The following is a 25,305-nucleotide window of genomic DNA, read 5'->3' on the forward strand; positions in this document are numbered from 1 at the left end:
CTAAATCAGATTCCAAGACATCAGAGCCACCATATTATTAGCAGTAGTAGTGGGTAAGAGTTAGTGAGTCAAATTATGTTGTGGAATAATCGATTGGCTCAACTTTTTTTCAGTTCATTGAGATGCTTGTTTCCAAAGTTGTTTGAGTTTGTTCAGTTATCTAGTCTATAGTGTGAAAGTTGTCAATTGGGAAAGTAGTAGACATTCTTTTAAACCAAGTAATAGAAGTTCTTTTGCTTTTGATATTGTTAACTCTGATGCATGGGGACCTTATCATATTTCTTCCATACCGTTATTTTCTTTTGTTTGTGGATGACTACACTCAGTATTCATGGATATATTTGATGAGATCACGTGACGAGGTACCTATTTTGGTGCGATAGTTCTACCAAATGGTTTTTTTTTCAATAAAATGTCTTGGCTCCCCACCATTAGACAACAATTCTACCAAATGGTTCTCACACAGTTTGGAGTGAGGACTAAGATTTTCATATCAAACGATGCTAGAGAATATTTTGAGAAAGATTTGGCCACATATATTTTGGAGCATGGGGTAATTCATCATAGTCATGCTTATATGCAGCAATAGAATGGGGTAACAAAGAGGAAAAATACACATTTGGAGATGGCAAGAAGCCTTATGGTATGTGCTTCAGTTCCTGTTCGTTTTAGGGGATGCAGTTGCCTCTGATCCCATTGATAATGCATTTGTACCTAACACTAATGTTACAGCTGATCTTGGTCTTCCCATTGCACTCCGCAAGGGAAAGAGTAAGTGAACAGCCCATTGCATTTCACGCCATCTTTCCTACAATGTCCTATCACCTTTTTATTATGCTTTCCTTTCTTTCCTAGATTTTGTGTCTACACCCAAGAATGTCAATTAGGCTCTCTCAAAACTTGAGTGGCGAATGGCTGTGGTAGAAGAAATTGAGGCTTTGATTAAGAATCAGGATGGGAGATAGTTGATCTTCCTGCAAAAAAGGATACAGCTGGATGTAGGTGGGCATTCATTGTGAAGTATAGGGCAGCCGCTCTTCTAACTTGATGTTAAAAATGAATTTTTTAATGATGATTTGCAAGAGGAGGTATATATGAACCTTCCAGTCGGTTTCTATTAGAATGTTGGTGAGGGAAAAGCTTGCAGGCTAAAAAAAGTAACTATATGGTTTGCAACAGTCACCTAGGGCATGGTTTGACAGGTTTAGAGGGGCATTAATCCATTTTGGATACACACAAACCCAAGCAGATCACACTCCCTTTGTGATGAGGAAAGAAGCACTTGGGGAAGAGGGAGATACTTGAATGTGCAAATATTTCGCAATGTGCAGCGTCTAATTGGCCCATAAACTACCTTGGCCTGCCTTTGGGAGATAATCCTTAGAAAGGAGGGTTTCAGACTCTGGTTGTGGAGAGACTTGAAAAGAGACTTGCCTCTTGGAAGAAAAATTACATTTCCCTTGGAGGGAGAATCACCCTAATAAGATCCGTCTTAGTAACTTGTTTGTTTATTATTTGTTGGTTTTCAAATTCTAGCGGGGGTGGCTAGTAAGTTGGAGAAACTAATGAGAGACTTCCTTTGGGAGACAAGGGAGGAGAAAAGGGGTCAAAGGGTTGGGTGGGAAGTTGTTTGCAGGAGCAAGAGGCATGGAGGCCTTGGCATTGGGAATATAAGAGAAATTTGGCACTACTAGAGAAATGGTTGTGGAGATTCTCACTATCAAAAAAAAAGTTGTGGACTAGGATAGTGGGCAATATTCACGGGCTTGCTAAGAATGAATGGGACTCTGGGATTCTAGCTAGGACTACAAGGGCATCACCCTGGAAAGCAATCCAATCTATTTTTCCTCTATTCTCTCCATGGATCAGGTATTACTTACACTCAAGCAATGTTTGGGTTGGGGATAGTCCTTTAAAAGACCAATTTTCAGCTCTCTTTGCTACCTCTACCTTTAAGAATAAACCAGTGTCCTCTTTCCTTGTACCCTCTAATTCGGCTTCTGGTTTTTGTTGGAACTTGGGTTTGAGAAGAGATATTAAGGATTCAAAATTGGAGAGTACTTTGTCTTTATTATCCATCCTTGAGGGGGTTTTTTGGAACCAACAAAGGTAGATAGTAGAATTTGGACCCTCTCTCCTTCGGGTTCCTTTATTGTTTCTTCTTTCTTTAAAGCCCTCGCACAACCAGTGGTTACTTTTGGTTTGTCTTTCCCTGTCAAAGAGGTGTGGTGTGAACCTATTCCTCCGAAGGTTGGGAGTTTCAATTGGGAAGCCTTTCTGGAAAGAATTAACACGTGATTTGCTTCAAAGAAAAAAACCCAATAGGTGTTTGTCTCCTCACCGATGTGTCCTCTGTAAAGCTGATGGTGAGTCTAGTGTTCACTTACTAATCTCCTATCGATTTGCAAAATATATTTGGGAATGGTTTGCTTCTTTGTTTGAGTGCAGGTGGAATTCTCCAATGAATGTGGAAAGCTTTGTTTACTTCCCTCCGATCGGCCAACAAAAAAGGTGGGGATTATGTGGAGATGCGTTAGGGCAACCATATACTAGACTATTTGGGAAGAAAGAAATTTAAGGACTTTCTCAGAAAAGGAAAGAAGCATGGAAGATTTCTCAGTGGATGATTTCTAAGGGTAATTCAATGACTGAAAACTCTGGATATGTTTGCAGATTTCTCAGTGGATGATTTGCTAAGAAAGTGGAAGGAAATTGCAAATTCAGCTTCAATTAGGAAGCAATATGGGCAATCCAAAGCCCTCCAGAATATGGGGAGTACTAAGGGATGAAAAAGGGTTTATAATAGCCTTGTACTCTGGCCCAATTGGAGTGGGAGACTCCCTGAATGCAGATATACTAGCAGCTATGGAAGGGGTACAAAGGGCTAAAGATCTGAATGTTAATAAACTAATCATAGAAGGAGACTCTGAGACTATAGTGAATTGGTAAAATGAAGATACCTCTAGGCTTTGGAACTACAACAATGAGAAGAGGAAATTTAAATGGTTTACTAAGGACATGGAAGTTCAATGCAAATGGGTAAAGAGAAGTGCAAATTCATTTGCAGATGGCTTAGCGAGGCAAGGGGTAAATAGGAGTTCTGTGTTATGGGCTTAGTTGTAACTGTTTTTTTTTCTTGGGAGTATGTTTGATTGTCTTGGGGAGTTAAGAAATTTTAGCTCCTCTCCTTTGTAATATTATTCTCTTTTAATGAATCTTATTGTGTTATTGAAAAAAACTTACAGAGATCCTTAGTTTAGGAAGGAGTTTAGTTGAATGGAGTTCATGAGTGATCATTAGATTTTTCTGAGCTTGTGTTGGAGAAGGGCTCCACTGACTGGAGAGAGGAACAATGGAGTACGTGCAGGCAGGTCAGTGGAGAAAATCCTTGAAGATAGAAGCAAAAAATCTCATGTTCGAAGAGATGAGAATCAAGGGGAAGGTAAGCCTGAAGGTAAGGGAAGCGAAAAAGTGTACAGTATTGCTGGAAGGATTAGAAGTGATCGAGTGGCTAAGAGAGTTCATAGCTGGAGCCTGTTCAAAAGGTAAGCAGATAAGCTGGCAGGACTTTAGTACATTAGAAGGGAGAAGATATGTTGTTGAATGTAAGAGGAAGAGAAAAAGGTTTCTTCATAGCTTTGGCTGAATTTATTGGTAAGGGACGAAGGCAACTGGTGTGTCTACCAGCAAGAAAACATAACCAAGGTTGGGGGGAAGTTGACTGGTTGCTCAAAGAGTTCTTAGTCCAAAGAGTAGCAAATGATAAAAAAGCCTCCATAAGGGAGGAGAAGGCATATCTCAGCAACAGCAGGGTAGAACAAGGGCCAGTGGTCATGGAAAAAACAAAAGGCCAATGCAGAATGGTGGGAGGTCTAGAGAGAGGAGTGGGATAGTAAGTTTGTGATACAGCCAAGGAAAAGGTTAATGATTGGAGGAGGGTAGCTGATTTACTGGCAACCAGGTTGAAGCTGAAGAGTGTCTTCATAGTAACCCCCTTTGATAGCTGTAAAGCCATCCTAGATCCATTAGAGAATGATTTGGAAATATTAGCTATCAATGTTCAGGCTGATTTCGGATCATTCAGTCTTTAAATGGAATCCAACATCCAACTCCAAGGATATTTTTGTTGAAGATGGTGTGGTGGTGCGTGTAATAGGCTTGCCATTTCATCTATGGAAACAAGAAATAGCAGTCTATAGCTGTATTGTGTGGAGGAATCCTGAAAGGAGCTTTCTGGGGTGATCTTTACTCAGTAGCAATCCTGTTAAGTGGTGTGAAGCCAGAAGACATTCCACAAAAGATAGAGGTACGAACAGAGGGGAGCTTTATCTCTGTGTGGTTAGCTTCCTCCATTAAAGCAGGGCTGTGGAAGGAGGCTAGTATGGTAGGAGGGGAGGAGGAGGAAGAAGAAGCACTACGTGGACCTGTGAGATTGGGTAATTCAAATGGGAAGGAATGTTTCGCTAAAAAGGGCCAACAAGTTCTGGGAAGCCAAAAGTTTTGGGGCAGTTGGAAGGTCAAACCTGGAGAAAGCAAGATAAGGATATGACAAATGGCTGATCCTTTGCGTAGGTGGTGTCAGGGGAAACAGACAAAAACTTACCATTGGCGAAAGGGAGAGGGCTGAACAAGCAACCTCAGACAGGGAAGCTTGCTGGCTCGACCAATAAAACAGGGGGACGTGACTTTTTAAGAGGTCACGTGGGACGAAAAGAATTAGAACATGGGCCCAATCGAGTGGGTCCCTTTTGTGGAGGGCCAGAGAAGGCAACTCAAGTAAAGGTCTCAAAGTTGGGTTCCTATAATCTTGAGCCCAAGGTCCATTACAAGACAGTTGGGCCGAGGGACACTTTAAGTAAGCATGTGACTGGGAGGAGGGATGAGCTGATAGACGAGACTAAGCGTCTATCTTCTTCTACCCCGACTCCCTCCTTTCGATCGAACAGATAAGGTGCAAAATCTCAAGACTCTCAGTCTCGAGGCTCTCTACAGTGGGTTCCATCCAACCTAGCGAACCGTCTTTCACCAGATAGGCGCAACCCGAGATACATGAAGCCTAGTGATTTGAACAGAATAGGGTCTGAAGATTTGTTGTGTGAACAAAACAGCAGTGACGATTCTGATAGAGACGAAACATTAAGTTTGGGAAGTCTATCTCCGAAAAGCAACAATGAGTTACTTGAAATAGAAAGTTTGCATACAGAGCTGTTGTTTTTAGAGGAAGAGACTGAAGAGGTAGGTGGCAGGAAGACTACAAATGGTGAAGAAAATGGTTCTAAAGTTGTGAAAACTCCTCCTCCCTTCGTCGGGGGAGCTGACCCTGAGTTTAATGAATTACAGGATGTTGGTGGAGAGGGATAAGAATCGGCCGTGAGATGGATGTGGGTATTCCAGTGTCGGAAACACAGAGAAAGGTTTTCCAAGTGGGTAGGTCGTCAGGAAGTGATTCTTTCACTATGTCTACTTCACAACCTTGTCCAAAAAAGGGAAAGGCCTTAAAACCATTTGTCGCCTGTCAGCACTTCAATTCCAGTGTTTCTAGTCCTACCCCCGTCCTACTAGGTATGGGTGTCAATTCTTTTATAGGTATTGACTTGTTTGCTATGCCTGTAACAGATATCTCAGCTTCCCATCCAGGAGGTTCTGATGCAAGAGAGAGGGTGTTGGAAGGAAGTAGTAAGGGGGAGGCAGACAGAATTTGGGAGATGATTTGTACAATGATGGAAGAAAAAAAAAAAAAAGGAAAGACTCATAGAAAGATGTAGCCAAAATAAGTGTGAGTAGGGTCAAATTCTTCCTCAGACATTGGCCGGAAAGGATGGAGAAAAGAAAAAGGATGATTGATATATTAGGAAGGGGGGGGGAGGAACAAATAAGAAAAAAAGATCTGAAGTGGAAAGGCTAATTTCAGACATTGAGGAGGATTTAGAATTTAGTGGTAGAGAGGATAGGAGGAATGTTATGGGCTCGGGCGTAGGATCTCGTCACGGGTCGGTCCACGGGGAAAAGCTCATGTTTTCCCTTGTTCCTCCCCTTCCTAGCTGAACCTATCTTGGCGTCCTAGAGGGTGATTTGTCCAAGAGATCACCGAACTCTCCTTTTACTCTCTTTCTTGACTGGAAATTTTTTATATCCTCATTCAATAATGGGGTCTCCTTAAATAGGAGATTACAAGAGTCCTAATCAAAGGGAGTCTCCTTGCTGAATAGGGAGACTTCCAGTTCTATCTTGCTAAGGATAAGATAAGCTAATCCTAATCTGATAAGCTACTAACAAGATAAGATAAGAGCAATAGAATAAGATAAGAACAATAAGATAAGAACAAGCAAGATGATCTAATCTAATCTAGATAAGGTTGTTGTTGCCGAACTGGGTAGGATGAGAATCATTGAATCACTGCTACTGCTGGCGGTGGGTCAGGTGCCTGCTGCTGGCGGTGGCGACGGTACGTCTTCCCTAGGAATGCGTCCATAACAAGGAAGGGCCTAAAATGAGGAGACTATGGCCTTTTCATGGGTTTTTTGCTATATTGTCTCGATGAAAATTATTAGCTGGAATGTAAGAGGGTTAGGGAGTGCAAGAAAGAGAAGGGTGATCAAAGACCTACTCCAGAGGGAAAAACCCAATATTGTGATGTTATAAGAATTCAAAATGATGGAATTAGACAGGAGATGGGTGAGGAGTTTTTGGAGATCTAGAGGTTTAGGTTGGAGCTTGTCTCCTTCTTGGGGGAGCCTCGGGGGGGATTGTAACACTGTGGAGGGAGGATGTGGTGGAAGTAGTGGAAGAATTGATAGGCAGATTCTCAATTTCCGTTAAGTGTAAGAATGTAGAGAATGGGTGCGTATGGGTCTTAACCAATGTTTATGGCCCTAATTCCTATAGAGAGAGGAATGAGATGTGGGAGGAACTATATGCAATCAAGGGGCTATGGGATGGTCCTTGGTGCCTGGGCGGGGATTTTAATGAAATTTGATTCTCTGATGAAACCAGTAATCCCCAACAGGTAATTTCAACAAGCATGAGGAAATTTAATGGTTTTATTGAAGAATGTGAATTGAAGGAAATACTTCTGCTGCAAGCCAGTTACACTTGGTCCAACCTTCAAGAAACCCCTTTGTGTTCGAAGCTGGATAGATTCTTATTTAACCTTGCCTGGGAGAATAGTTTGGAAAACTTGGTTGCTAGAGCGTTACCTAGGGTCACCTCCGATCACTGTCCTATCCAAATAGGTATTGGGTCATTTTCTATAGGACCCAAACCTTTTAGATTCGAAAATATGTGGCTCACCCATCCAAATTTTGTGAAAAAAGTGAAGGAATGGTGGGGTGAGGAGGAGAGGGGGGTAAGATGGAAGGGGATCAAGTTCCATAAGAAATTAAAAAGGCTGAAAGCCAAAATAAAAGAGTGGAATAGAGATCAGTTTGGTAGAATTGAGGAGCAAAAATTGTGCTTAATTTCTTGCATAGAGAACTTGGATGTAAAGGAATCTCAAAATGGGCTGACCGAGGAGGACAGAGTGTTAAGGAGACAATCAAAGAAGGATTTGGAAGAGGTGTTATTGAGGAAAGAAATCAGTTGGAGACGAAAATCTAGACACAAGTGGATTAAGGAAGGCGATGGGAACACTAGATTCTTCCATGATTTGGCAAATGGGAGACGAAGAAAGAATCTTGTGACCAAGCTAGAGATAGGAGAGGAGGTAATTACCAACCAAGATGACATAGCCAGAAAATTTGTGGACCACTTCAAATCGATTTATAGAAGACCTTTGAGTGAGAGAGCAGTCATGGAAAGGGTGGATTGGCCAAGAATTGAAGATGGAGTGGCAAAGTGGCTGGAAAGGGATTTCGAGGAAGAAGAGATTAAGAAAGTTGTTTTAATAATGGATAGATCCAAGGCTCCGGGTCCAGATGGCTTTAAGATGGGCTTTTATCAAGACTGTTGGGAGGTGGTGAAAGAGGATTTAGTTGAAGTCTTTAAGGAATTTGCAGACAATCACACTATAAGCCCTGGAATTAATGCCGCCTTTTTGGCCCTGATGCCTAAGAAGATTGATGTCAACCACCCAAAAGATTTTAGGCCTATTAGTTTGGTGACAAGCATCTATAAAATTCTGGCTAAAGTGCTCTCATTGAGGATCAAAATAGTCCTCCCCTCTATCATTAGTGAAACACAGGGGGCTTTCATTCAAGGGCGACAAATAACAGATCAGATCTTAATTGCGAATGAGTGTGTGGAGGAAATGAAAAGGTCTAGTAAGAGAGGATTCATTTGTAAATTGGATCTCGAAAAGGCCTATGATTTGGTGGACTGGAAGTTTCTATTAGAGGTTATGCAAAACTGTGGGTTTGGGGAAAAGTGGTGTAATTGGATTTTGGGTGTATTAGTACTTGTCACTACTCTATTCTGGTAAATGGTATGGTGAGGGACTTTTTTCTAGCTTGCAAGGGTGTCAGGCAAGGGGATCCACTCTCACCCTTCCTTTTTACCTTAGTAGCTGATGTGATTAGTAGGATCATTACTAAGGCTGACAGCGAAGATGCCATTAGGGGTTGGAGAATAGGGAGACACCAAGTTCCCGTCACCCACCTTCAGTTTGCAGATGACCTAATGATCTTTTGTGAAGGAGGTCTTAGCAAAAAGGTAGCAAACCTAAAGGAGCTAATAAAAGGTTTTGAAAGTATCTCTAACTTGAGAATAAATCTGGAAAAGAGCTGCATAGCAGGTATAAATTTGGAGGTAGGGGAGGTCAAGGCTATTGCGGAGTGTCTTGAGTGTTCCACTTTTGTTTGGCCTATGTCATATTTAGGGCTTCCTTTTGGGGCAAATCCTAGGGAGAGTAGATTTTGGACCCCAGTGATAGAAAAGTTTGAGAAGAGATTAGCCTCATGGAAGAGGAATTATATCTCTTTAGGAGGGAGAATTACCCTAATAAGAGCTACCTTGGCTAACTTACCTACCTATTATTTGTCTGTTTTTAGGATACCAGTTAGGGAAGTTAGGAAATTGGAGAAGTTGATGAGAGATTTCTTATGGGAGCCGGGACAAGAAAAAAAGGATCACTTGGTTAATTGGGAAATTGTGTGAAGAAGTAAAGAAGAGGGGGGTTTGAGACTTGGAAGGGTAACTAGAAAAAATCAAACCCTGTTAGGGAAATGGTTATGGTGATGGCCTTTGGAAAGAGAGAGATTGTGGCATGAGGTGGTGGGAAGCATTCATGGGAGGTCAGAGAATGGATGGGATGCTGGTGTATCAAGGCAAGCTAACCTAGCAACACCTTAGAAGGCTATTCACAACACCCTTCCTCAATTCCTCAATTTTATTAGGTATGAAATTTGTTCTGGCAACTCTGTCCTTTTTCGGGAGGATATTTGGGTAGGAGACACACCGTTAAAGGATTTGTTCCCTTCGCTTTTTTCTATTTCTTTGTACAAAAAAGAGGTGGTCTAAAAATTTGTCTCACCTTTGGGAACACCCTTAGATCTTACTTGGGATTTTGGGTTTCGTAGAGGTCTTAGGGATGATGAAATTGATTCTCTTTCTGCTTTGCTTGGTTGTCTTAATCAGGTTTGTTTGGATCCCTCCAAGCCAGATAAGAGGGTTTGGACTCCTAGACCCAGTGGAACCTTCACTTGTGCTTCTTTCTTCAAGTCCATCTCTCAACTTTCTACTCACCAACCCTTTCCGTAAAAGAAATTTGGTGTAGGCCAGTTCCCCCAAAAATTATGGCATTTTGTTGGCAAGTATTCCATGGGAAAGTTAACACTTTAGATAACCTACAAAAGAGAAGACCTTTCCTCTGTATTTCTCCTAATTGGTGTATCCTCTATAGAGCTCACGGTGAGGATTGTTACCAATTATTAATATCTTGTCCCTTTTCTGCAGACCTTTGGGCTTGGCTACTTTCGTTGTCTGGGGGTAGATGGAGTCTACTAGCAGAAGTTCGCATGCTCTTCAACCATTCTACCTTTTATTGGCCTACAAAAATAGGGAGAATTATGTGGAGATGTGCTCGTGCTGCTTTGATTTGGACTCTTCAGGAAGAAATAAAAATCTTTCAAGAAAAGGAAAGGAGCAGCTAGGATTTGAAAGACTGTGTTAAATAGGGCAATACATTGGCTGAAGACCTTGAAAATCTTTCATCAATTCTCCTTCAATGACCTTTGGAGAAATTGGTCAGCAGTAGCGAGGTGTTCATCTCTAAAGGACAAATCAATTACAAGCTGGTCTCCTCCATCCGAAAGCTCACTAAAGTTGAACTTTGATGGAAGTAGCATGGGTAATCCAGGTTTATCCGGAATGGGGGATGCTTTGAGAAATGCGAAGGGAGAGATTTTGTTGCTTTACTCAGGTCCCTTGGGATTTGGGAACTCCATCAGGGCAGAACTCTTAGCTGTTGTACAAGTGGTGCAATTTGCAAACCAGCTGGGGGTACAACAACTAAAATTGAGGGGGACTCTAAAGTGGTGGGTGGGTTGGTTGAAAAATTCTAAAGAGGCTATGTGGAGATACAAGAATGAAATGAAGAAATTTAGTTGGTTGACAAGGAATATGTTGGTCACTGTACAGTGGGTGGGGAGATCAGCAAATACTCTGTCAGATATGTTAGCTAAGCAAGGGGTAAATAGGGAAGAATTATTTTGGGCTCAGTTGTGATTCTTGTTTTTCTTTCCTAGTTTACTTGTAAGATTCAAGGAGGGGCTGCAGCTCGCACCTCTCGCTGGGATGATGTATGAACTCACTCTAAATTTGTTTCTGAATCAATAAATTTATTATTATTCATCAAAAAAATCTTCAGTTATTGATCAAAATAAAATAAAATAAAAAAAGAGGAGAGAAGCACTTGTGTCAATACAAATTGTGTATGTGGATGATATAGTTGATATAGGAAATGATCTGAGGAAGATTGATGCACTCAATAAGTCACTAGAGACAAGGTTCAAAATATTGATACGGCCGATACGCCGGTAGGGGTGTCCGCATATCAACCTGTACCAAAGTTGATTTCTCCATTTTTTTTAGTTTTTTTAAACCTAGTTCAGAAGGGTCAGTTTAAGGCCTATCTACCCCCTAAACTAGGTTAAACCACGAAACACCCCCTACAGAGGTGTATCGGGAAGCCCCCGATACTATACGTATGGCCCGATATGCATCGAAATTTCAAACTTTAGCTGCAATAGGAATTTGAGATTGATGATCTAGGTGAACTAAAATATTTTTTGGAGATTGAGGTTACAAGATCCAAGCATGGGATATTCATCTCTCAAAGGAAGTATGTGTTGGACCTACTGCAAGAAATTGGGAAACTAGGAGTTAAACCAACTAATACTCCTATTCACTCAAACCACATGATTAATAATTTGGATGGTGAGTTGGTTAAGAATGTTGGGAGATATCAAAGGATGGTAGGTTGGCTACTATATTTATGTATGACACGCCCAGACACTTCCTATGTTGTTAGTTTTGTGAGCCAATATATGCATGCTCCTTGGGTTTAGCACTGGGAAGCCACTAATAAGATACTTGCATACCTAAAGAAGCATCCAGGTAGAGGAATTCTATTCTCAAATCATGGGAATTTGAAAGTGGAGTCCTATACAGATGCAGAATAGGCAGGTTGTCTAGATGATAGGAGATCCACATCAGGGGAATACACCTTTGTGCCATTTACTCCCAACTTGAAGGGGAGTGTTAAAGATTTTGAGCAGAATTTGTTAGTTGTTTTTGTTTATTATTTGTTTAGATAAGTAGAAACCACAGCACTCTTGTTGGAACCCTTTGGAGTGATGTTTTTAAGTTTTTTGTGCAGTTTTATGTGTTATCCGCCCTATAAGGGCATATTAGTCATCGTACTTATTTTTTACTTGAAGTATAAATACCAATGGGAGAGGGCGGCCAGATCTGATTTGCTCTCTCTTTCTTTCTCAACTTCTTCTCTTCTCTTTCTCTTCTTCCACAAGAAACTCTTCTTTTCTTTGCAGATTTCTACTCTTTGGTACAGCAACCGAATTCCACCTCATATCATCAGAGGATAGGTGGAAAATATGTCCAAAGTTTTAGCCCAATATAAATCCCTATTTAAAATACAATCCCAAACTACCTCCACATCTCTTCCTCATTGAAGATTCTAGAATTTCTCTCCTCCCAAACCATCCAAACTAAAGCAGCACTACCATGTCTACACAAGATTCTACTCCTCTACTTAGAATAAACAAAGGTCACATGGTTAAATAAACCACTAATCTACAAAGGCATATTCCACCTACACCCAAACAAAACAAAAAGCCTTCCAAATAAATGCCTGCAACAAAATGACAAAAGGTTAGAAGGTAGTAACAGCTCTCACCATTAGCTTTGCAAAGAAAAAACCAGTTTGGGAGATGCAAAGAAAGGGTCTTCTTTTTTGAAGGTTATCCAAAGCATTTACCTTCCCAAGAAAGACTTTCCAACAAAAAAGTTCAAACCTTGGGTGTGACGGATCTAGACCAAATTTCTTTAGAAGGGAAGGGTTGAGAGGTAGGAATAGAAAACAAGGAAAAGAAAAAGGAAGCAAATGAGAAGATACCCCTAGGGTGAGGAGTCCAAACCCAACTGCCTAGTTATGAATGATCTAAAAAAAATAGAACCCAAAGATTTTAACGGCAAGGCAACCCAATCAAGCTCATATCTCTCAAATCTCTTCTAAAGCCCAAATCCCAACTAATAACAGTCAATGGGGAGAAGGAAACAAACCTTTGAATATGTTCTTTTTGAATGAAGGGAATACAAGGACAGAAAGTGGTCTTTAAGAGCAGAGTTGCCCAATGCAAGCATCTTCCTAGCAAATTATTTTATCTCCAGCAAACGTATCATATCTGATAAGGCTTTAAAACTGAGGAAGAATTCCAAGTACAACCTTCCAAGGAGAAGCCAATGTAACCCGCTAAGATACACTAGCATCCCTAATTCCCAACCATTGCCAATCTGCCTATGTACACTTTCAACTACCAAATGCCATTATCTATCCCTCTCCAATAGCCACCTCCACAACCATTTACCCAACAAAGCTATATTTATCTTCCCTATATTACCTAGTGATTTAAAAGACGTGACTAGGCCTACAGGCAAGGCACATTTTAGGGTATGCATCTCACCTAGGTCCTAGGCACATCCCTTTCAAAAGGCGCATGCCTGGTGCGCCTAGGCATGCGCCTGATGCGCCTTGCACCTCAGCCCAGGTGTGTGCCTTTTGAAAATTCCACACTTTTTCTAATGTTGTTCATTCGTACATCCTAATAAAATAACTTTTTAAAAAGCAATTAAAATTATAAAATCATTATTTTTGTGTGAGAACTAAGAATTTAAGACCCTAACATGGACTTGTTTGGGCTTGCCTTGAGAGGCGTGGCACAAAGGTGGCTCGTAGAATCAGGAATTTAATATGTTTTACATCACATTAGCTACTTTAAGTAATGCAATTGAGGAAAAAAAGAGATTGTGGGTTTTACATGCTTGAAAATGTTTTGTGTTTGATTTTATTTTTAAATTTTCATTTGAATACACTTTACATGTTATGTTTATGTATTTTAATTTTAGATAATAGGTTCATTAAAACATTTATTTTAGAATTTAAGTTTATATTTTTATTGCGTTTTTGTTTTTGAATTTTTTGGCATTTTCTGACATTTTTTATATATTTTGCATTATTTTTGTATTTTTTGCGCCTTGCTTCGAAAAGGCACATGCCCCGCTTGCACCTCAGGTGCAAAATGGCCCCTGCGTCTTGTGCTTTTAAAACACTAATATTACCTACGCCCAACCCCCCCCAAAATCCATTTAACCAAATGATCCTTCCTCACTTCACTAGGCTCCCACAAGAAATCCCTCATAATTAGACCTATTCGTGGGCTAAGTAGCCCGACAGGCTAGCCCAATGTGGCATGTTCTTTATCGGGCTTGGACATGGTTTTTGGCCCACAAGCTCAGGCTCAAGTTCTAAGAACCAGGCCTAACTACTTTTCAATCCAAGCTCAAGATTTCTCAATATATATATATATATATTGGAGGAAAGCATGCAAGAATTGACTGTTATATGGGTTTTCCCCAGAAAAATATATTGCTTAGTTTGCCTTACTCAAGTTGATGCTTTTTACCTACTATCCAATCTTTGGGCTTGGGCTCAAGCTTCGGGCTTTTTATAAGGGCCAGGCTCAGGCATAGACTCAAGATCTAGGCCCGATGGTCGGGCCAGACTTGAGCTTAGGCATAGACATACTATGTTGATAAGAGGTAGAGCCCAGCCCAAACATGGCCTGTGAACAGGTCTACTCATAATCCTCTCTAATTTCAGAACCTCCCTTTGCGGAATCCTAAAATTTAAAGGTAGTAACTTGGGAGGTTTGCTAAGGTGGATTTTATCAAGGTTATCCCCCCCCAAACCCAAGAGATGTAATATCTCTTCCAACCTGCCAATCTCTTTGCACACCTTTCTACAATTGGGCTCCAAAACCTACTTTCCCAAGGGTTATCTCCTAAAGGCAAACATAAGTATTTCATTGGCTAAGAAGTTATGAAGCAACCTAGAGATTCAGCTATTGAATTCAACTCATCTCTTAAATTTATCCCAGCCACGCAACTCTTCTCAAAATTAATCTTCAACTTTGAAAGGTGTTCAAATAATTTATCATCAGCAAATTGCAGATACGTTACAGTCATTACTATTGTATCATACTTTCAACCCTCCATCCCCTAAAAATGTCCACCCTGTCAGCTCTCAAAAAATACTTTTTTGTGTTTTATATCAATATACATAACCTTTTAAAAAAAATGATTAAGCAAATCTCCAACCATAATTTTGCAATAAAATTTGTTTGAACTGTTATCAATAAAAAAGTGGCCTGCCACTCATAGAAAAGTCAAGGTAACTTTACCTACCCATTAAAAAAAAATTGTCATTTTTCATATCCTTCCTTTTGAAGAAATTAAGAGCCATTTGCCATGCCTGTCCTAGATATATCATTTTTATTGGGCTTCCCAAACATATCATCACCACTGAAGAGGAATACTATTTCCCAAATCAGACTAGATTTTTATGTGTATAGAAATTGCCACATTATTCTGTATTCTTCAGAACATATTACCTGTTATAGTGACAAGCAGACTTCCAAGTTAAACATACAATTGTACATCAAATTCCCTTGACTTGGAATTCAACAGCTACATAGCCTCCTATACCTTTGTTCAAACAACATATTTTACCAATTCCACAAGCCATCTGACAGCAATAACAAGTTTCCACATGCATTTTGAAAGGGAAAACTCACTTCTTTGGGAGGTGAGTGGATAAGCTGAAGTAAACACAAAATAACCCGACATTATTAACTTAAAATTCACTCACAATGCATTTAAACATCTTGTTTAGTTTGTAAACAGGAAGCTGTTGAATGTCCTGAACAGACTTCCATGAGCGCATAAGCAGGGACAAGAACCAACAAGCAGATTCAACTAAAGAGAAATGAAAACACAAAATCCGAAGGCTACAAATACATTATCCAAAGTTACTCCATGTAAATGATCTTGCAGCAAAGTAAAAACCTTCCACACATAGTTTACCTCATATGTCACATTGCCCCCCAATGTAGCTGGCTGGCGGAGAGATGCATTAGAAATTGAACCAGATGCCGAAAGAATGCAGATGGCACGCCTGTGTTGTTGCATGAATGACATGATCTTCTGGGCCACGTCCTAATGAATGAATCCATGTGTTAGGAAGTTTTATATAAAGACATAACTAACTCCATTGTCTGACCTGTGGAAATACCCATTATTGGCAAGCAAAAATGTCAAAATAAGATCAAAAACAAACATGGTGACATGACAGGATGAGAAGTAACATCTAAGGTATTTATTGATTCAACAAAGGAATTTAAGTAGACTGGGACCAAATAAAGTGAAAAAACTGAAAACATTCAAATAAGTTTCAAGAATCTTTTGTTCATCCTGTATGCATATATGATGAAGTCTCAGAACTTTAGACATGGAAGTCAAACAATGGAGTTGCTACCCAACATGGTCAGTTGCAGCAATTGCGAAAAAATTGGCCATCCTCAAAAGACATTTTGAAACCTTGGTCACTATCAACTAATTTGGTTTAGCATGCTCGAGATGCCAAACAAAACGAAAAGCAGAAAAGTGGCTTTTTTTTATCAATAACAAATCAGCAGAACTTTTATTAATGAGAATAAGTCATGGTTAGCTTGACTTAGCTAACAAGATCAAAATTACAGTAACAAAACCAAATAGAAAGCTCCATTCTATCACAAGAAGGTCAGCCTTGGAGTTTGCACTCCTAGCAATCTATTTAATCAGCCTTTCAAACTAGATGGCAGAGATCTTGCCTCCCCACTGCAGTGGGAATAAATCCAGGAAACTGACCTATCACCCCACAGCCAGCCAACTACAACCGTAGAATCCCTTTCTACTTCAAGCTCCAAATATCTCAATGACAGCCAATCCTATCCCCTCGTATGAAAAAGAAAAATTGAGCACGAATGGGATTACCGTACCTTGGAGGGAAAATCACCTTAATCAGGTCTACTCTAGCTAACCTTCCTGTATATTTTTTGTCAGTCTTTAGGATCCCGGTTAAGGTGGCCAATAGGTTGGAAAAACTAATGAGGGATTTCCTGTGGGAGCCAGGAGAGGAGAAGGACCATAGGGTTAAGTGGGAGGTGGTCTGTAGGGGTAAAAAGGAGGGAAGTTTGGGAATTGGGAACATTAGGACTAGGAACCTAGCATTACTAGGGAAATGGCTGTGGAGATTCTCATTGGAGAAAGAAAGACTGTGGGTTAAGATAGTGGGAAGTATACATGGGCTGGCAGATAATGGATGGGATTCAGGAATTCTAGCTAGAACTACAACTTCTCCTTGGAAAGCTATTCAAGCCATCTTGCCCTTGTTCTCTCCATGGATCAGGTATGACTTGCACTCAAGTAACCTCATTAAGTTTTGGGAACATGTTTGGGTTGGGGATTCCTCTGTGAAAGATCAATTTCGAGGCCTTTTCACTATTTCTACCCTCAAAAATGAACCAGTCTCCTCCTTTCTTGTTCCTTCTAATTCACCTTCTAGGTTTGGATGGAATTTAAGTTTAAGAAGAGATGTCAGGGACACAAAGTTAGCCTACACTTTAGCCTTACTATCCATTCTTGAAGGGGTCTTCACTGAGCCTTCTAAGACAAATAGCAGAATTTGGACACTCACTCCCTCGGGTTCCTACACTTGTGCCTCCTTCTTCAAAGCACCGTTACCCTCTCCTCCTGTTGGATCATCTTTCCCTATTAAAGAAGTGTGGTGTCGACCTATACCTCCAAAGGTTCGGAGTTTTTGTTGGGAAGCTTTTCTGGAAAGAGTTAATACAGGGGATCTATTCCAAAGGAAAAGACCCAACAGTTGCTTGTCTCCTCACTGGTGTGCTCTTTGTAAATCCGATGGTGAGTCTGGAAACCATTTACTAATTTCTTGTCAGTTTGTTAAAGTTATTTGGGTATGGTTTACTTCTCTGTTAGGGTGCAGGTGGATTCCCCCTTTGAATGTACCAAGCTTATTTACTTCCATGCCTAACTGCCCAACTAAAAGGGCCAAGACCATGTGGAGGTGTGGTAGAGTTGCGGTATGTTAGACTGTTTGGGAGGAGAGGAACTCAAGGATATTCTCAAATAAAGAGAGAAGTGTGGAAGAAATCATGGAGATCATCCACATTAGGATGGTACATTGGTTGAGAACATTGGAATTGTTCAAAGTGTTCTCAGTTGATGAGTTGATAAGGAATTGGAAGGAGATTGCAGATTCAGGCTCAAGTAGAAAGATTTTAAACTCTTGTTGGACTCCTCCACCTCATGGGTTTATCAAACTGAACTTTGATGGTAGCAGCATAGGAAACCCAGGGCCTTCCGGAGTAGGGGGAGTGATAAGGGATGAAACAAGGAATTTGTTAGCCATGTACTCTGGTCCAATTGGGGTGGGAGACTCCTTAAGGGCTAAGATTTTAGGAGCTATTGAAGGGATACAAAGGGTCAAGGAAATGAATATCAAAAAGTTGATTATAGAAGGTGATTCTGAAACTGTGGTGAATTGGCTAAAAGAGGACAGTCCTATGCTTTGGAAATACAGCAACGAAGAAAGGAAGTTCAAGTGGCTCACCAAGGACATGGAAATTCATTGTACATGGATAAAGAGAAGTGCAAACGCATTGGTCAGGATGTTCCTTGGGTAGCTAGGAGTTCCTTGGGTAGCTAGGCAAGGGGTAAACAGAAACACTATATTTTGGGCTGTTTTGTAATTGCCACATGGTCAGGATGTTCCTTGGGTAGTTAGGAGTTAAGACTTTTTAGTTCCTTCCCTTGTAACTCTGGTTTTCTATATCATTAATAAAATTTCATTGTTATTGATCAAAAAAAAAAAAAAATGGGATTACCGTATCAATAGGATCAGTCTATATTCTTAAGATCTCACCTTAAGAGTTTCTAAAAATTCCTCCAGTTTCCTGAGTTTCTAGGATTACTGAGATTGCACATGTCAATGTTGAGCTCGACTTTAAGCCTATTGCCTGTGGTTGCCAACCTTGATGGACTGTAACTTCAGATATGGATGAGGAAGGTTGCTGTCATCCCCTCAATATATCATCCAAGCTAGTGCACCACTCACATTGAAATTAGATGATTAGATCTATCACCTGCCCACAGGTTGTGCTTTTTCTTCAAATATTCTGAAGTTCCTTTTTTTCCCGTATTGTCCAAAGAGTAGCTTTTCTCTTGTACATGATCTTACTCTTCTCCTTGGGTGGGGTGGAGAATTTGGATCTTAAACAAGCTTTCAACATCCACCTGGGGTAGCTACCTCACACCAAATAAAGAGGAAAATTCTAGAGACAAAAGGGCAACAGATTAGTAAATGGAAGTTAGTTTTACTATTCATCTTACAAAGGATACATCCATGAGGAGAAAGGGGCTAAGCGGGCCTTCTTCTCTAAAGCACCTCACAAGTATTAATTTCAATAGAAACATCTGTAGAAAAAAGCCCTTATTTTGGGTGGGGCTGGGCCGCTGGGCCTGACCAAATTTCCTTAAAAGAAAACACCTTGAGGGAGGGAGGGGGGCAAAGAGGGTTGAAGGAGGCACAAGAGAAGAATCCAATAGAACCAAAGACCCAAATAGATTATATTTCAAAAGAAAGAACCAAAAGCCTAAATCCTTTTGTTAGGTTCTCTGTCAAGGAGAGATACAACATCAAGGTACTTCATTAATCTAACCACCTCTTCTAATCAATGGTCCTCACTTTTAATCTTAATAAGACTCCTGCGCATGCATCAGATTCTGATTGCCATGTCCATTCCATGCAATAATGGAGCTATTCTTGTGTTCTTTTCCAGCCATTAAAGGATTCTTTTTTTTTTAATGTTATTTCCAGCCATTAAAGGTTGCACTTTTCAATGATTAAGGGAAGGAAGGAAAAGTGGAACAATTGGAAACATGCAAGGACAAAATAGACAATTTGACATTGTATGTCAGTCACCATTAAAATATGTCAAAAATCAGAATATTCAACTATTAACAAAGGCTAACATTGTCAATCATTCACCAGGAAACATAAGATCTTTTTTTTTATCGGTGAAAAGATAAGAAATATAAAATATTAGTGAATTATTCACATTCTGTAAGAAGATAAATATCTTCTTTTAAGGATTTTGATGTCATAAAACCATAAGTAGTTCTCAAGATTCAAAGTTGACCACTATGTCCATCTATTTTAAGGATTTTGATGTCATAGAACCATAATTAGCTCTCAAGATTCAGAATTAACTGCATATGTATAGAGCGATGTTGCATTAAGGAATGAGTAAGAGTGCATACTTCTCCAGCAGCTACAGTAATGACATGCGGAGTAAAACCTTGCCCTGCATTCCCTGCATCAAAAGATAAAATATGAGCAGAACATATACGTAAATTACATAACTAAAACTTATAAGAAACTAAAGGAGTCACAAAGTTTAAAAACATTAATATAACACAATACCAAAATGAAATCGTTCACACAACAAGATATCAGAAAACAAAATCAAAGTAGAAAAAACATTTAGAAACAATGACATTAAGGACTATACAACATCAACATTGTACCCAAGTAAAACATTCAAAAGAACCTAGAAGTAGCTCCAAATAGGTGATAAAATGAGAGAAAGTAGACTAAGATGGTTTGATCGTGTGCATATAAGATCAACAACAGCACTCGTAAGAAGAAGTGATCTATTGCAAGTTGGAGACTTGGAGGGCTAGAAAGGCTAGGGGTAGACCAAAAAGGACATGGGTTGAAGTAGTTAGAAATGACTTAAGTGCCCATAATTTAACAATGGATCTGGCGTTAACAAGATGGAAATGGTGAAACAGGATTCATGTTGCCATCCCCATATGATGACCTAAGTATAGCATTCAACTAGAGAGATGTCAAAAGATCATGATTGTGCTTGCCCATTTTCTCATCTGGTCTTTATTTATGGCTTTGGCATGCAAAGTAATGCCTAGAAAAAGTGTTCATAAAAGATTTCAATTGGTTTATGTAATAAAAGCATAGAGACAAATGATGACCCAAGGGCAAGCCAGCTGTGGATCATCATCAATTTTTCTGATGATTTACTGTTAAAAAATTATTAATAGATCAGCAAATAACAAGTACATGCATGCCATGGCTAGGATAGAAATTACTACCCTACTACTTCAAAGCATACTAGTTAGAAACAGGCCCAAAACAATTGATTTCTAGTGGCTCCTTGCTTAGCCAGAGTGTCAGCCATCCCATTAGCTGTTCTTGGCACAATGTATCTTTGGTTTTAGGCTCCTAATCAGTTGCTTGAGTTGTTTCGTTTCATTTCTGTAGCCCCATACTGCTTTCTCCATATTTTCCAACCAGTCAATGATAGTCATGGAGTCCCCTTCCACAATCAAATTATTGATATTCATCTCCCTAGCCTGACAGAGCCCGTGGAGTACAGCAAGTAATTCAGCCTTGATAGAGTCTCCTACACTAAGTGATCTTAAGAATAAGGCAATAACATCTCCATTTTGGTTTCTAAAAACATCTCACATTCCCAATGGATTCATGGACCTAGATCATCATCATTATCATCTAATCCTTATCCCAAATATATGGGGTCAACTAGACAAACTAGTTGTGGGTCAGTTGGCAAAAGGTGTTGCCAATAAAGATAAAAGAAGCCAAAATTATCTCTCGGGAGCAGAATACCCTTCCATCTCAAATACAAACATACATGCTCATTATTAGACACAGAAACAAGGTATAACAAATGTTCCGTGGAATTATCTAATTATAAGATATCCTATTGACAGACATTACTTCATAATACATAGAACAACTTCAGAGGTATTAAAAAAAATTAAATATAGCACCACTGTACAAATATTACCAAACAATGCTCAAGAGTGGCCAAGCATATATGTCTGATATGCTGCTTTTTCAAAACGAAAAAAAAAAATCCTGATTTTCTAATTCCATATCATATTCCCAAAAATACCAGCATGATTTGTGGTGGCAACTCATCATAAAATGAATAACATTCATATAGAACATTAGTGGAAGGATACAAGAATGTGTTTACCTCTGAAGACATTAAGTGGGATCCTAAGGACAATAAGTTAAATTTTAAGGGGATCTAGAAGTATATAAGCATCTACTTATGCACCCAAGCCTGGAATGAGTTACAATTCGAACTCTTTCATCATCTACACAAATTATAATCTAACAAAGAAAAGATCAGAAGATTCAATTGTGTCTAATAGAGTAATGACCAATAAATACCAGCAAACAGACTGGGTTATTCAGCCCCTTCACATCATATGCCAAAAAACAAAATATGGCATGTTGATTTAAGAAAGATGAAGGCACAGTATATATTACTTGCACAACAAATAAAGGTCAAAGATCAATAGCTCAGGTGTTCAAGCCTGTAAATTGACACTTTTAAAGAACCTATAATATACTACCCAGATTTTTAGCAAATAATTATAAAATTTATTAAGAATAGGAAAGCAAGAAAAAAATACAGCCAATGACCAAAAACGTGCCAAAAAGCTGAAAAAATAATTCAAAAAGATCAAAAGAATATAAAGTAGCTACCCAAAATAACTCTCATATATAGAAACCTCATTTTTTATTGATGTATCAACAAAGATGTTAGAAGGCCTTGATGGATACTGTTTGGGGTACCATGGTAATTCAGACACATGAAGGGTCTTCCAAGACAAAAAACGGTGACCATATTAGTTCATTCTGGACCTACTGGAATGAGTTATTCCATTAGAGCACAACTACTCACTACATGGCTTTTGGCATGTCTCAGATTTACAGCCATCTAAATTAAGTGGAAGGAGATTCACAGGTGATGGTTAGGTAGATGAAGCATGGAAATGACAATGCTTAATAAGCTAAGGCTTCATTTGGTAAGAGTGCAAATGCAAATATGTACAGTGCAAATACCAATATGTACAGTTCATGAAAATGCAAACTTGGTTTGGTTTTGCATTGATAAATTCTGCATTCTTTCCAAATATACATGGTTGTGGTGAGTACAAACACAAATTTCAAGACTGGAATCTGTCCCTTTTACAATGACCAACTTATGGAAGCAAGCTTTGCTCCCATTTTGAATGCAAACATGTCAGAAAAAACAAATTTGCTGTCATTTTCATTACAAAAAATATATTCTTACCATATGCCTGCAAAACCGAACCGGAGTACAAATTTGCTTCAGTTCAGCATTTGCACTCTTATCAAATGCAACCTAATGCACTCTTGTTGCCTACAATGGTAGATTGAGGGATTAGGTAAATGTAAAAAAGGGAAGCCGAAGGAACATAATGGTTATATCAATATATGCTTATATGTATTTCTTCTTCTCTTGTTGTTGTTGTTGTTGGTGGTGGTGGTGGTGCGAATTGATGAAGTATGCTGTTCTTTTCATAATTAATAAAATCTTCATGGATATATGAATGATCAAAAGAAAGTTTGAACGCCTTGATATCCATTGAAATAAGATGTAGTGAGAAGACCTTGAGTGCAATTGATACTACATATTTTTATGGAGCTCTTGGTAGAAGGCAGTGTGATCAAATATAATTGCATGTTGTAGTTTTGTTTTTATCAGTAATTGCAGATTGTAGTTTTATGTGAAAATTAGATTTTTTTTTTTTTTGATAAGTAAAATGAGATTGGTTTTTTTTTTTTGATAAGTAAAATGAGATTGGAATTTGCTTCATGGTTTTTCTTTAAAACAGAATAATCTTTTTTCTTACATATAGGAAGCACAATTATGAGATCAAAGAGATCAATAAACAAAGGAATTATATTTGCAGTATATAGGATTTTAGAACTTGTGTCAGACAAATCACATAAAAGAAAACTATGTCCTTGACATTTGATTAATATACGCTTATATGTATTTCTATTGGGTAAACCCATAATTAACAACAACAACAACAAGAAATCAAAACGTCTGTGTTGCTTAAAGAATATGTGCCTAGTTTCCAACTCATCATTAAGACAAATGGAACATATTTCCATAAAACTAAATCAGATAGGAACTGGTCTAAATATCCACATCTATCCTATATACCAAAAACTTTCAACGATTCAAATTTCAATTTCAGAAATTGAAAAAATTAATATCAGATTTTAGTTTGAAACTTAAAGAAAATATTAAACATCTAAAATAAAAACTAAAAAGTCATTTTGTCTCTTTCGATAACTTCCCATTGTTTCTTATTCTTTCAATTTCTCCTCCATTTCAATATCAACTTTCCTGTTTCTTCCATCTATCTATATTTACTGACTGATATCCTATTTCATACCAAAAATTATAGGAGTTTTACATCTGATGTAAATTTCGTTCTAGTTATTCTTCAAATCAGAACAAAACATAGAAGTCTGAACATTCTAGTGAAGTTTTAATCCTCAATTAAGTTCAAATTAAAGCTTCATAGATTCATTATTATCCTTATTTTTCTACTTATGGAATTGCTTATATAAAGGCTTCCTTTTAATGAAATTAAAGAAAAATCAATGTGCATATACTTGTACATGCATATATGCGTCTGTATGTGTAGTGTAAAAGTAGAGAAAAGGAAAAGAAGCATGGGCATCTTCCCCACTGACAAACAAAAGCCTATAATTGCCCAAAACCTCCATGAAATCAAGACTGACTTAGAAGGACCTGAGCTCAAGAATTTGGCCTTTTCTTCAATTTGATAACTGGAGTAAGACAGACCAAAAGCCGCCCAAAATTGGGCCTAACCATTCTCTAACCAAGTAGCAGAAATATTCAACACACATAGTTTATCTTCACCTACATGCCATTGTGCATGTAAACTCAAACTCATACCAATCACCCATTTCAGAAGATTAGACAGAAATGAGTGCATTATTGACACAGATGTACAATGAAAAACACTAAAACATATAATGCATACAGAAGACACACCATGCATCTTTACTTGATACATGCAAGCAAAACAACTAATCAAGATTATGACCAATTCCATGGAATTGGGTAAAAATCAAGGAACAGCAATAAAAGGGTTTCTGCAACTCACCAAGCGCAGCCAACTGGGCTTTCTTAGAAGACAACGAAGAAGAACCCGACGACTGCTCCTTCTTTGACAGAAGAAACGACGAAGGTGAAGTAACTTTCTTTGCAGAAGACACAGAGGATGAGGCCGTGGCACTCGCAGGTGCCTCGGACGTACCGTACTTCCTCGGTCTACCTCTCTTCCGGCGAACTGTCTCGGGTGGAGCGGAAGCAGCAAGGGGGGCTCTTCCGGTCACCGAATGTGGAGGGAAAACGAGGGGAGTCCCACCCTCAGACGACGAGTAGTGGCCGGACGACGCGTTTGGGTGATGTGGGTTGGCAAATATTCCGTTGGTGTAGGCGGAAGTCGGGGTGCTTGTGGTGGTCGTGGCGCTGTGGTGGGGAAGATGCCGCTGCTGGTGATGGAGGTAGTATGAGCTCAGGCCGCTTTCGTTCCCCTCCATGAGAGAGAGAGAGTAAGGAGAGATGTAGGATTTGGATACTCGATTGTGTGTTTTTCATTTCCTTTCTGTTTTGGATTTTTTTGGTGATGGTTGAGAATAGTATATCAGCGCTCACATGTGTACAGAAAAATCGAATGATCGATCCAGACCGTTCCACTGTGGACCCACCTAACTAATCTCGTGATTAGATGGTTAATGGGATGGTTAAAGATCACATCATCATT

At 39.2% G+C, this 25,305-nt stretch overlaps 1 protein-coding gene across 1 annotated transcript in view; it reads right to left on the reverse strand.

Moving 5' to 3' along the window:
• LOC148878887 (AT-hook motif nuclear-localized protein 14-like) overlaps positions 1-25,153 on the reverse strand; it is a 35,673-nt gene extending 10,520 nt beyond the window's left edge. Inside the window, exons 1-3 of the mRNA XM_088960257.1 lie at positions 24,643-25,153; positions 19,894-19,946; positions 15,595-15,726 (exon numbers count right to left, since the gene is read on the reverse strand). Of these exons, the coding sequence (XP_088816383.1) occupies positions 15,595-15,726; positions 19,894-19,946; positions 24,643-25,081 (624 nt within the window). The 5' untranslated portion in view covers positions 25,082-25,153. The remainder of the gene's footprint in view (positions 1-15,594; positions 15,727-19,893; positions 19,947-24,642) is intronic.
• Between the last annotated feature and the right edge of the window lie 152 nt (positions 25,154-25,305).

This window comes from Nelumbo lutea, chromosome 1, assembly GCF_056320005.1.
Source record: "Nelumbo lutea isolate HS-2025 chromosome 1, American lotus-T2T, whole genome shotgun sequence".
Classification (NCBI taxonomy): domain Eukaryota; kingdom Viridiplantae; phylum Streptophyta; class Magnoliopsida; order Proteales; family Nelumbonaceae; genus Nelumbo; species Nelumbo lutea.